The sequence below is a fragment of the Gallinula chloropus genome, assembly GCF_964237585.1.
Source record: "Gallinula chloropus genome assembly, chromosome: 3".
NCBI lineage: Eukaryota > Metazoa > Chordata > Aves > Gruiformes > Rallidae > Gallinula > Gallinula chloropus.
This window is the reverse complement of record NC_140087.1, coordinates 39,243,581-39,257,534: the sequence shown is the minus strand read 5'-3', so window position 1 is coordinate 39,257,534 and position 13,954 is coordinate 39,243,581. Positions and strand designations below refer to the sequence as shown.

The 13,954-nt window shown below is 37.8% G+C and overlaps 1 protein-coding gene across 1 annotated transcript in view; it reads left to right on the top strand.

The window, feature by feature from the left end:
- The window catches only part of THBS2 (thrombospondin 2), a gene marked incomplete at both ends in the record, with an annotated part of 29,646 nt that extends 21,704 nt beyond the window's left edge, over positions 1–7,942 (top strand). The window contains 5 exons of the mRNA XM_084261638.1: positions 406–640; positions 3,620–3,847; positions 4,297–4,568; positions 5,490–5,587; positions 7,798–7,942. Coding sequence (XP_084117764.1) covers positions 406–640; positions 3,620–3,847; positions 4,297–4,568; positions 5,490–5,587; positions 7,798–7,942 — 978 coding nt within the window. The remainder of the gene's footprint in view (positions 1–405; positions 641–3,619; positions 3,848–4,296; positions 4,569–5,489; positions 5,588–7,797) is intronic.
- Positions 7,943–13,954: the final 6,012 nt, after the last annotated feature.

Genomic DNA, 13,954 nt, shown 5'->3' with positions numbered 1-13,954 from the left:
TCTTCAAGCATTTGGTGAACAGTTTTATTCCCCTGTGGCAAGTGAATACAGCTTCAGGGCTGCATTTGGTATGGGCAAGTTTGTTGGTCCATGTGCAGGTAAGTAATGTTGAGTATACAGAAGCAATCAGAAAGTAGGCTGCCCAGACTGATATACCCCTATGATCTCTAGAATGAGAGCAATAAAGGTTATGGCCAAACAACTTCTCTGGAAATTTCTTGGGGACCAGATCTTAAGGACTGATGGAATAGATAGCCATAAAAGTTTGATGTTTCTGCTTTAAGTGTGGTTGTCATCATGATACACTTGTTGCCAGAGAAGTCCTTGAAGAGGAGCGTTGAGAAGTTAAGTATGAGTCTACCCATATTTTTCTGTTTAGTAACTGTAACTTTTTTTTTTTGATAGACTGATGCAGATCATGACCTTGTTGGTGACCAGTGTGACAACAACGAGGACATAGATGAGGATGGCCACCAAAACAACCAGGATAACTGCCCTTACATCCCCAATGCTAATCAGGCTGACCATGATAATGATGGTAAAGGAGATGCCTGTGACCCTGATGATGACAATGATGGTGTCCCAGATGACAGGGACAATTGTCGCCTCAGATACAACCCTCAGCAGGAGGACTCTGATGGTAAGAACAATGTCGTAGGAATTTCATTTAGTTCTTGCTATCCAGTTGTGATGTTGGAAACTCCAGATGAAACTGAGCTGCTTTTGACATTTTACCATAGACTTAGTTGGAACTGAACTGGCCAGTTTGGTCCAGGATTAGAGCATTAAGAAACCTCTTTGACAGAGCCTCAAACACACACACATACTTAGTTATTGCAGAACACCTTTAAAACATTTTAAAATAGAAGATCAGATGTTTTTATACTTCTGATTTTCACTTTGAATTTTAATATTAAAAATCTGTAAAAATATTTCAAATACCTTGAATTTCAAAATTCATAAAAAAGGCACATGAGCTGCTTTGCTTTCAGAACAAATTATCTTCTGAAAATTAAAATGGGAAAAAATATGCCTTGCTTCTCTGTTTTATTCTGAAAATTTATTTCTCCGGGTTTTAAAGTCTAAAATTCTGCTAATTTTAAACTATTTTTTGTAAAAAATATTTCTGAATGGCTTTTTTCAAATTTGCTTTGTAGGTAGCTTTAAATATGTCTCGATGGTGCACGTTACAGTGTTAAAAATGGATACATAATTGTTCTTCTTTCCAGTTCTTTACTTTACTCTTTACACTGTCCTCCTCTATGCTTGGCAGTATTTCAATAATGAGAAAGTGATAGTTTCACTATCATAAATGTAATTTAGAGAATATTCATGATCCTTTGAAAACCAACTCAATACATCTACAAGCAATGGCCCTTGCAATAACTATAGATGGGCGATTTCTGTTCTGAGTTATAAACTTTGCTGGATTCATTCCATGGTTGGGGCAGAGAAATTGAAAGCAGAATTTAGTACCTACAGAATATGGTTGCATGTACATTTGGAAAGATAAAATCATGAGCCGTGCCTGAACTCCTGCAAATGATTGCTGGCAGTAGGAAGTTTCTGGTTGGTAGCTAGTAGTAGTTCATAAATTACTTAACCCTTCAGTCCAATGATATATTCTTAATAACTTTGTACTTCCCAGTCACTGGAATTGAAACTTAATTTAATTTCAGAAATATTCCAGAATAAGGGTGCCCCCAAACTCAGATAGTTTATCATAGTCATCTGTCACCTGGATCTTGCAAGGGAAATTACTTATGTGTGGAGTAAGGATTCACAAAAAGTGTAAATTGAAACAGTTTAGCCAGCTCATCACTGTCATTAGCGGCAAGTCCAACAGGAATCTTGGAAAAGTGATAAATAAAGCCAGTTGATGCTCCCACGCTCTTGAAGATGTGAGCTATAGCATATGAAGATGAGGCCCAGGAGAGAGCTGTTGGACGTGGCTGGGTAAACAAAGGCTTTCTAACTGTCCTTGACAGGGAATCGATGTTGTCAGCAGCAGCTCAGTACCAAAAACGTCAGCAGGACTTCCAGTGAGTAATTAGATTCTCCTGTGACTCAAGAATTACATCTTTGATATTGGCAAAGGGAATAAAATTGGAAATTCATTTTATTTTCTCCAATAAGTACTAAGAGAAGCAGGTGCAGGAGCACACAGCTGGTCAGGATTTGGAACTCTCCATGGATGCTTGCCAGTGTGGAAAATAGGGCCATTTTACCATATAGCTGAACTACAGAAAATCTTTGAGATATTAGATGCTTTTGCTAACTACTTTTTTTTTTCTGCCCATTTCCTAAAACTCCTTCTGCTTTCTCTCTGAAAGCTTCTTACTTGAATAGTGCTGTTCTGGTTAGGCACAGTAAAAGTAGTTTTCCAGTTGTCTATGAAGCATCTAGTAGCAGGTCTATATTGAATGAGCTGAATCATTGGTATTCCTCATTGTGTTAATTCGCATGTTCTTAGAGCAGTCATGAACACTTAGAAAAAAGCAGATGCTCAGATACATGAGGATAGAAATACATTGGCTGGCAGTTCTGGCTTTACATTAGTACCCTGTGTAATATCCAGTGGTTTCTGTTGTAAAAGTCAGAGCCATTTGTGAATTTGTTTCTGTACTTGTCCAGACAAGTTTTTCTATTTCATTTTCAAGTATAAATAACAGTAGCAGTGTCAATGAGATTTTTTTGTTTAGATTCTTCTTTTCACCACCTGCTATTCAAGACAAGTCACATCTCCCCAGTTTTCACCTACATTATGGGTAAATTATGAAAGGAAGTAAGTTTTTATTTTATTAAAGACACTGAGTGTAGTAGAAGTGTTCAGCGGAAGCACAACTGTAACTGAGCTGTATGGACATGCTTTTAGGTACTCTAAAAAACTGCTTGCAATTCATGTAGCAAAAAAATAGTTGATTCCTTGGGGGCTGGCCTTCTTGGCCACATTTTTCTGAAGCGCTACATTTTTTTGTGAGACAAAATTATTCAACCCACAATGGAAAGTAACGATATATGCGTATTATACTGCAGTTCTGTTGAAGTAGAGATGACACTTCTGCAATCTGAAGCGCCTTAGATGGATTGTTGCTGAAGGAATCCTAATGCAGAGATGAGTTTGAAACCACATTTAGTGTCTTCAATAGTATATGAATATTTAGTAATGTACAGGAAGATTTTAATGCAATTGTTTGACTTCATTTACACTGCACGTATTAAGTTATGACATTGCATCCACATCTGGGACAAATCAAACTGAAAACGTAATACAAGCATTAGTGAATTACATCCACATAGCAAACGTCCAACTTTTCCCACCCCGATTCTGAAGCAGCATGTAGACTGGGGCCAGATTGATCACTGTCATAAACCACCTACAACACAGTTTTATTAACAGTTTTGGCCCTGATCTAATTCGATGACTTCTTTCACATTTCCAGCAACATTTTAAATGGACTTGCAGAGAATGAAGCTTTCTTTGGAGTGATTTGGAGCATACTTTGAGAAACAAGAGAGTAACATACTCATATGTATGATAAATTTCTTCCATTGGTTGGGGTTAGGATGGCTGGATAAATTGCTAACAGTTGCATTTGCTTATTCACATTGCTTATAGGTGATGGCAGAGGTGATATTTGCAAAGATGACTTTGACAATGACAATGTCCCGGATATTTATGATGTATGCCCTGAAAACAATGCCATCAGTGAAACTGATTTCAGAAAGTTCCAGATGGTCCCTCTGGACCCCAAGGGTACAGCTCAGATTGATCCCAACTGGGTTATTCGCCACCAGGGCAAGGAACTGGTGCAGACTGCCAACTCTGATCCTGGGATAGCTGTAGGTGAGTATCAAGTGTCAGGTATCATCTTTGGATGTGATGTAGTGATAAGGAAAGAAAAAAAAGTAGATCAAGACACCTTTTTGGTGCCTCAAGGTTTGGACTGACACACGGGGACAATGTATATGCCTAAATTTAAAATAGCTCAATGCTGCTTGCCTTTGACCATTCATTTCATCACTGACTGTAACACAAATAAAATACTCAGTTGAAGAACTTGACATAAGCATAGTGCCTGTCGTCTCCAATGCCCCTTGTAAATTACATTTCTACCAGAAGCCTCTATATGATGGGTAGGCAAGTGTAATTGCTTTCTCTCCTATGGGTGAGGAAACTGAAAAAGAATGTTTATGACTCCTAGCAAAACTCAGGATAGAGCTGGGCCTCTTAGGTGTGGGTGGCCAGACCCAACATTGCAACTTGATGGTTTGTCTCTTTCATTCTCCTCCCAGGCTACGATGAGTTCAGCTCGGTTGACTTCAGTGGGACGTTCTATGTGAACACAGATCGTGATGATGACTATGCTGGCTTTGTGTTTGGCTACCAGTCCAGCAGTCGGTTTTATGTTCTGATGTGGAAGCAGGTCACTCAAACCTATTGGGAGGACAAACCCACCAGGGCTTATGGCTATTCTGGTGTCTCACTCAAAGTAGTGAATTCAACGACTGGTGCTGGTGAACACCTGAGAAATGCTCTCTGGCACACAGGAAACACTCCTGGACAGGTGAGAGATTTAAAACTTCGGGCCAACTATGCATGACGAATATTTTAAAAGGAAGTGAGATATATTAGAAATAATTTCCTTTCACACCTCAATTTCTGCAGAGGTTTATCAGGTTTTCTTCAATTTCCATCTTACTAGTGAAAATAATCACAGTATTTGCATCATGTTTCAAATAAAACATTACACATATAAAATATTCTGAATGGAAAAAATTACACGTATAGAAGATGTGGTGTGGTCCAAAGAAAAAGGAGTAAGAGGTCTCAGTTATCCACAAATCCTTTGTGACCTCTGTATTGGCACTTGCTTCTCCAGCATTCCAGATTGTTTGAATTATACGTGGTTTAGAGTTCAGTAACCGGTGACAGCCAAAGTGAAAAGAAAACAAAGAGAGAACTGCTGCTGTTCCAGATAGAGCCCAGCCATGGAAGAAACTTGTGCCTTTTGGAAATTAAGTCAGTGGAGCTTCGCACGTAGATAGGAATTTCACACTTTGGAGCTCCCTGCAGGAGAAGGACTTTGGCTAAGTGCAAGAGATTTCAAGGAGCAGGCCACAGGCAGTAACATGTATGTAAGCTGCTGGCCTTCTGCAGCAGAGCCACTCATCCATGTAGGAAAAGTAGCATCAGCTCTGACAGCGTGGGTGTGTATGTGCAAACAGGGGCAGAACTTCCTGAGGGAAGTAAGGTTCGATGCTGTAATGGTCTTCAGTGACTCCAGCTATGAGAGTACAGATCAGTAATTTTTATTACTCTCATCCTATGAAAGATGTCTGCTGGTCATACTGTCAAATGTTAAACAGTATTGTCATTTCATGCTTTGCAAAAAATAAACTTTGGCTGCATGTACAGTTAGTCTATTGGATGTACAGTTACTGGAGCACAGTCTGTTTCTAATAAGGCATTTTTATTCCTGTTGTAGGTGCGTACTTTGTGGCACGATCCCAAGAACATTGGCTGGAAAGATTATACAGCTTACAGGTGGCATTTGATTCACAGACCTAAAACAGGATTAATAAAGTAAGAAATGCTTCTGCACCTCTTTTGTTTTCTAGTAGAAAAACATCTGTCTCTGTTGATATGAGTTATCAGTTTCTTTGTTAGGTTTGATAATGATGATACTTGCGTGACAGTTTGTTCCAATATTTTGGGGACATTTTGTTATCTTTAGAATAAGTTATTTTCCTTTTCAGATGTATTTAATTTAGCCTGGATGGTTCAATATTTACATCAGCTAAATACTCTTAAATTAAAGAAAAAAAAATAATTCTCAATAGCTCTTCTGTAAAGCGACCAAAAATTCCTGAGCAAAACTCAAAGCAAGATTAAAACATGAGATTCCTCCCCACCCTCTGGAATTTGAATGAATGAAATTAATTAGAAACATCAGAATTGCCACAGGGAAGTAGGCCAACGGCCTGTCTACTTCAGCATCCTGTCTCACAAAGTGGCTTATTTGAGGTACTGCAGAAGCAGCAATGAGTGCGTCTGTAGTGCACACAAAAAGGAGCTGTGTCATATGACTTTCCTTAGAGCCCAGATGTTTATCTGATGTTCCAGAGTGAGCATTAACTGTCCATGTCAATTTTATCTTCTATTAACTACAGTAACTGTAAAGGATGTGTTTCATGGGGCATTGTCTGACCTTACCTCTTAAGGTCTTGCTTGTGCTTCTGAGCTGGGGAGTTTCATTCGGCTCTGAAAGACAAGGTGAAGAAAAATTCGAATGGACTGAGTTATCTGCTTCTCATAAGGAGTTTCTTTATGCATCCAAGTATTGCAGTGCAAAGCATTGACTGACACAGGCCAAAAGGAAACTTGAGTTTTTCATTCATGTTTCTGTTACCTTTGCAGAATCTACTTAGTATCAGAAAAAGCATGTTTCAAATGGTAACTAATTAGACTAATCTAACATGGCAAATTCTGTAGTCCACGGCACAAATAATTAAGGTATTTCATTAATATACTTGAAACCACTTTATTTATACAGAAAAAGAAATTTAGTATTAACATGATTAGGGCTGCATAATTATTTTTTGTTAGATGAATAATTTATTAAACTCTATGTATTCCGGATTCTTGAAATTTAAAGAATTACATTAAAAAGGGTTACCCAAACAGAAAAACCTGCCATTCTTTCTGCTGTCCTTTTTACCATCCCTTAAGTATTGTTTTCAGGGAGGAGTTTCATATTTGTCTTTAGGCATCTTTCAGAAAATAAAACATTTAAAGGTAGAGTAAGTGCTGGACAGCTTTTCTGCCAAAATAAAAAAAAAAAAAATGTCCCTAACCCTTGAGTTACAGGAAGTTGCTCAAGTGTGTTCATCCTCATTTCAAGCCAACCTGAATTAACTAATGTATTGCCAATTGAAGCAGGACTCCTAATCCCTTCCTCCAGAGACTCCCTATCTAACAGACTATAGAATCATTTCTCATTTGGCTGAAGGCTATTTTAAGACTGAGAATCTTGACTATATCAAGGTCTCCGATGAGACATGGAGAATCCAAGTCCAAGGAACTATCTGATAGAGAAGAAAAATGAAGAGATGTCTTTAGAGGTCTTTTGGCTCCAGGGTGGTTGCCTGAAACACTACAAAAAACACGAGTCCAAAACACCCCCCACCCGCCCCCTCAAAATAACAAACTCTTCTTTTCAAATTTATTATTAGTCTAGCTGTTTGTGTCCAAATCCTTCCAGCTTTCATTAAGCTCTTAAAATGTCTGAAATTGAGATTCAGCACATCTTAATTAATGTTTTGATTGACTCTAAAGGGATGGTTCTTCCAATTTCTGATCTTGGCCCTTGCACCTAAAGATAAATAAATGGACCATTCACAAAGCTGTAAAGACGACTTTGCTAAATGATGTGGCCAGGTCTTCTGCTAACCTCTGAGTTCACAGGGACAGCGGCTTATCAGTGAATGCTAGCACATGACATAGTTCATTCCAGGAGACACGACTGTTCTAAATAAAGATTTGGGAAATCTTTTGCAGATGGTGTGCATAAAGTTACTTATGGAACAGCTCCACTGCTTCTGATTAATGTGTTATGGCTACAAGCCAGGTGGGGCGTGAGATAGAGATGAGAAGCAGTCCTAACAAAGAAGTTGGGTCATCTGGTGCCTTGTTAAAACCAATTCTGTTTCAGTTCTTGGGAACTATTACCAGCCCTTAGCACTGGACTTTGCATTATCCTTCTTGTCTAATTTACATTATGTTCTTCTTCACAGAGTTTTAGTGTATGAAGGGAAACAAGTCATGGTGGATTCTGGACCAATCTATGATACAACCTTTGCTGGCGGACGGCTAGGTCTTTTTGTCTTCTCTCAAGAGATGGTCTATTTCTCTGACCTCAAATACGAATGCAGAGGTTAGTTACAGAAAATGTCTGGAAAATATCGAAGCCTTTCATAACCTGTGGAGCACGCATGAAATATGGAAATGAAAAGTATCCGATGGTTACTGAAAGCAGTCTGTGATATCATAGCATGTAGTAAACCTTTATTTATTGAAATACCATTTGCTGCTATAGTAATCTCAGTTTGAATAACAAAACCCAGATGTTTAATACTACCCACCTGGAAAGAATGAGATAAAAATCTCTGAGTGAGATACGCGCTTAGAATTCTCTCTTTATAACCACTTTCCTTTGTAGGTTATTTCAGTGTGTCCTGGGGGCAGAGAGCTACTTCTGGATCACCCCTATTTCACAAGTGGCATGAAGGAGAGAGCAGATATTTTTAATGAGCAAGTCTGTCTATAATGCCTTGTCCAAAGTGTTTTAAAAAACAGAAAATGCTTTCCCAGATTTTTATATAAACATCCTCACATTTGTAGGGAAATGCAGAACAGCAAACATTGTGCTATATCCTTATTCTGTACCATGATGGATCTCTGTTCTTGTGGGATTGACTTCTTAACCAAATAAGATAACCCCAATTAATATATTTTTCCCCATTTCTTTCAGATGCTTGAGCAATGGTTGCTGCATTACCAGCACAATACTGTAAATGCTATGCAACCTAGACACCTCAGTACATCCTGGTACTCCCAGTTTCTATTTTTGTGTACCTCCTGTCTTCTGTCCTCGTGCTCCACTCACCAGGTACTTCCCTGCTGCCAGGAGTGCCTCAGCCATCCCTCCACCCAAGTGCCTTCTCACAGCCAGGACTAATGAAAACTAAACGTGAGCGTCCAACCCACCACTGAAGCAAAAGCAGATTGATACATTGCAACACTTTTGTAGAGTGAAAACTTAGCAAAACATGTTTGTTTGTTTATTTGTCTTTTTAAGGAATGACGTTTACATATAAAAATGTAATTACTTAATGTATTTATATATATATATGGAGAAAGAGAGGGGTGATGATTAGCAGTCATTGTCTTTAAGTGAGGAAAATTGCATCTGAAATGACTTTCTAGATGTATGGTTGACACTTCCTTGCTCTGATCAGGACTGGACTTCAGTAACACAAATTCTCTGGTATAATTTTAGCAAAGCAACAGAGGGCCACACCAATGTTATCTATAATAATAATAATGCCTTTAGATAATAAAGGTCAATCATGAACATTTATTTATCCAAAAATATGTTCTCTAGCTGATGAGGATGCTCTTAGTAACACCTATTAAAATGACAATTAGCAGAAATGTCAAATTTGGAATGTAAAGCATTGTCTAGGTGAGACTTATTTCAGGCCAAATAGGATTGAACTGGAAACTCACCCGTGAAAGGGAATAGTTTATTCATTTAAACATCCACAGCTATCAGTACTGTCTGCCTTTCGGAAAAGTATTTCCAGTTGTTCCATTTCTATTGTATTTTGCATTCCCTTGTAATAAAGAATATACCCTGACCATGTGGAACAAAATGAACCTGAACCACTTTCCCACCTCTGCTGCAAAAAGCACTTTGACATCCTCAATCCTGATGTGGGTTTTTGAAAAGGTGGCAAGGCCACTATTACTTAATTTGGTAACATATAAGTTTAAGGTTCCATTTATAAATATTTTGTTAGTATTTATTACGATTATCACGCTGAGCTACCTTCTCTGGTAATTTATTTTAAAGCATGTCATATAATGCATCAGTAATACATTCACAATTAATGATATTTTAAAGCTATTTCTAAAAGCATATCACAGTATGTAGATATTGTCAAGGCATGGTATATACACTTTAGCATATTTCTGTGGGTTATATTCATGTATGCATTAAAGTTAAATGAATAATAATAAGGAATTTATAGATGGAACCTTAATATATATCCAGTTTTGTATTGTTACCTATGTCTGCTGTATATAGAACTTCTTAAATAAGGCTGAAGGGATACCAGTGTTTTTATTCTAAACAGGTACAACAGTTACTCTGATATACAGTAGTATAAACATGTTTAACTTTTTTGTTTGTTTGTTCAAGTTGTATGAGCTTTGTTCACAAAAAGAACATCTGCTGATGTAATTTTCTTCCTAGATGGGTCAACTAATGGAATCGTACAGTACCTCTGCCACCTTCTAGGGCACAGCAAGCTAAATGTTGAGTCAGCTTTCTCTCCCTTGGAATAGATTTTGTTGCTTTATTCATTAGAAAGGAATTCACAGTTGCTGGCTTTATTGCACATTTTATAGTGTTCATATTATCAAATCATTTTTGTTTGTTTTTGCCTTTTTTCCCCCCAATTTTGTTCTGTTGAGCTTTGGGGGTTTTCTTCTTCGGTTTTGGTTTGTTTGGTTTTTGGTTATTTTTTTTCCTAAATCCTCTTTATGAGGTTTTTTAATGTTTCTGTTTCTTCCTTCTGGTGTTTCGAATTGTATCCTCAAGTCCCAAATAGAAAGGAGGGTGACTTCATTAAATGTAATGATTGTAATGGCTGTGTAGGGTTTTTTTTTTGTCAGAGAGAGACATCAGTGTAGGGATGAAGATGTTAATATTTGGACTGTATAATAATTTTCCTATTCTATGTAAATTATTTATGATGGTTTTTAAATTTCTTTTTCTTTATTTTTTCCTTGCAAGTGTGTGTGAGAGAGTGTGACATCAATGAAATTTCATTTTGTTTTGCCAAAGATTGTAAATAATTATTTATTTGTTTACATGGACGGAACTTTTATCATTTAACGTCCTGATTCATTTAGTCAGATCCTCATTTATATATATATATATATTTTAAGAAATTAATGATAGGAAATAAACTGTAAAAAGGTTTTATAAACAAAATTCTCTTTACCTTTTTTATAGATAAAATGTATATTTAAAGAAAATATTTCATTCCCCAAAGCCTTCAGTTAAAGAAGCCTCTTGCCTTGCTATAAACCACTTCATTTCAAGCAGACCAGCAACTCTGTGCTTGGTTACGAATCACCGACTGTCTTCTAAAGTTGTAAACAGCAGGTTTCTTAGTCTCTCTTGACAAGACATTGTTCCCCATTAAGTCTTTTTATCTGGCAACTATCCCAAGTTTTATTTATGGCATTGCAACTGAGAAATTTTGGTCCTATTTCTCTTTTTTGATGAATTCGTGCATACATTCTCTGCACTGTGTCTTGGCCCATGTCTGAACAAATATATGCTCAGTTCTGTAACTGCTTCTGCTGTGAGTCCCATCTCAGTCATTGGGATTCATTGGTATGAGCGAGGATTGCCTTCCTGGTGCAGAATTTCAGGAAAGAATTGTCACAAGGATAAAGTAGAAGAAGAGATCTCTGCCACGAGTGTGACCTTGTCCCAGGGGGAGAAATTTGAATTGAATTAGTAAAAGTAAGAATGCCCAGAATGTTAAAATGCCAATTTTAAGGTGTGAATTCAAGTCATATTCTCTCATAAATATCCCAAATATTAACTTCTCTTGGCCTTACAAATGTCCCAACTATTTGCTTTCCTTGGCTTTTGTTTCCCATGCAACATGGTTGGAGTGCTGAGAGCATAACACGCCAAAGCCATACACTCTTCCACACAGTCTCTTGATGAGTCTTTTAAATTAATCACTCTTGTAGAGAGGTGGCTTTCTTTTTTGCCACAGAGATGCAGATGGTTGACATTGTTCAGGTAATAGAGCGATCACGATCTTCTTACCCAAAAGTCCCTTTTAAAACTCTGCTATGAATCTGTCAAGAGAGTTTTGAGCATGAATACTTGGTGATGATTTGAAGGGAAGGAAAAGTCCCTTCATGGCAACCAAAAAAACCCACTGCTGAACACAACCAAGAAAAAAACAACTGGAAACAAGTGAAACCATAAACATGGCACTTGAGTACTAGTAGAGGTTCTTAGAGAAAAACAGAGAGGGGAGCATCAAAAAAGTAGGTATTATGCTATCAATGAGCAGATTCACATAAAACAGTGACATCCTCTGACTTCTGTCCATAGTTCTCACCACAGGCTTTTGAGGATGTCATGGAAAATTTGGCTAACTTGGGAAAAATACATAAAAATTTTCAATCCTCTGCACTTGTTCCCAGAGGGATATGGGTATGGAAGAAGGCCTGAAATCCCCACAGAGAGGCTTTTTTTCTCACAAAGAAAAGCAGCAAGAAGACTGGTTCGGCCACTGACTCCTGCGTGACAACTAGGCAGAATCATCTCCCTATCACATTTTTTCAGATAGATTTTGAATAAGCCTCTGAATTCTGAAAAGTTAACCTGAACTCACAACATTTAAGGATTTGTCCATCATAAGAGTAACACACTTACCAGAACGGAAGGGAAAAAAAATCCACCCAATGATTATACCTGTGATTTTTGTACATCAGGGAGACCACATGCTAGCATCATGTACACAGACATCTGTCTTCTTGCTATCTACGTAGTGGGGACAGAAGTTGAACAGACAATCAGAATGGGCCAAATCCTCATCTTGGTCAGCTCAGTGGGAGTTTTGCTATGGACTTGAGCGATATCTGGATGAGATTCAGGGTTCATCTTGTGCTGTAAACCTCCACGGAGGAAGAGCTCTAATGCTCGCATGGGAACATCTGCTCTCTAAAGCCATTTGAAAAATAAATAACTGTGTAATATCTTGGCACAGTCTTGTTCCCAATGTGGAGAAGACCACCCTTGTAGATCAGGAAGAGGGGGTTTAAAGCAAAAGAAACCTGGGACTGATTAAACCAAAGGTCCGTCTAATCCATTATCCTGCTTCTTGAAAGTTGCCAGTACCACATGCACCAGAGGAAGGTGTAAAATCCTTATCATTAAAAATCATACATTAACATGCATAGAAGAGAAATATCTTTCCTAGCCTCAGTCAATTAATGGGTGGTTTCTGCCATTGTGTCTGCGTGGCTTATTTTGCACTAATATAACTGCAAATATTCTTGTTATTCATATAAATGTCTTGGGTTTTTAATCCCACTTCTCAATCTTTTGAGATTTCTGGAGCTTGAATATACATGATATACAGCATAAATTTCCTTTTACCAATTTCAGGTCTGTTACTGTTTAATTTCATTGACAGGCTTTATTTCTCACAGACTTCGGGAAGGCGTGAATAGTGTATATTTCATCATAAAACTGCGTGTCAGGGAAAGAAAAATCCTGCTTTTCTTTTACTGCCTGTGTGCATGTGTCTGTAATGGGTTCATGCAGTGCATCAAAGGTACAAGAATTTCCTCTGCTTGCTGAAAAGACCAGCTGTCATGTTGCAGTTCTGCTCAGTTACAGCTTACTGCTCATGGTGATGTCCCTCTCCAAGTCTCTTCGTCTAGCTCTTGTGTAGGCATGTCTTGTATGCACATGTGTGCACACACAGACTTCTTTATTTTGCAAATAAGTGTCATTCTGTGCTTGTCTTCCTCTTCATGCTATCCCTAGCCATCTGCTAGGCCTGCAGCTGGAACTAGGAAAATGAGTTGGACAAATCTTTTACATCATCTATCCTGTCAATGGTAATTGATCATTAACCATTCATCTTGATATTTGTAGACCTAGAAGTGAACATGTTTTGTGTTATTCCTTTAGAAGCAATTGAATTCCTTTGCAGAGCATTTCTGGACTCTTTTAACCTCTGCTAAATGCACCAATCTCTGGATGCTAGAGGCATGGTTTGCAAATCACACTCCAAATTTTAGCAGCAGCTGGAATAAAGTAATTTGTAATCTAGAAATTGGTTTTAATCTCAATGTCTCACTGAGATTACATAGCCATTCAGTAACTTTTAGGAGATACAGTCTTTGTGAGCTGATTTCCTCTAAATCATGCTGACACAAATGAAACCAAGGGGGAGTGTAGAAAACTGCAGACACTGTCAGCTACTGCAATGGATAATTTTTGACCAATGCCTTTTTATGTATGTGAAGAAAATGAAACCCAGAATTTTCAGTTTCATGTAAAACAGGGTTCTCTCAGATAGTGCTCTGATTTGATCATTCAATCTAGTTTTCTTCCTGAAG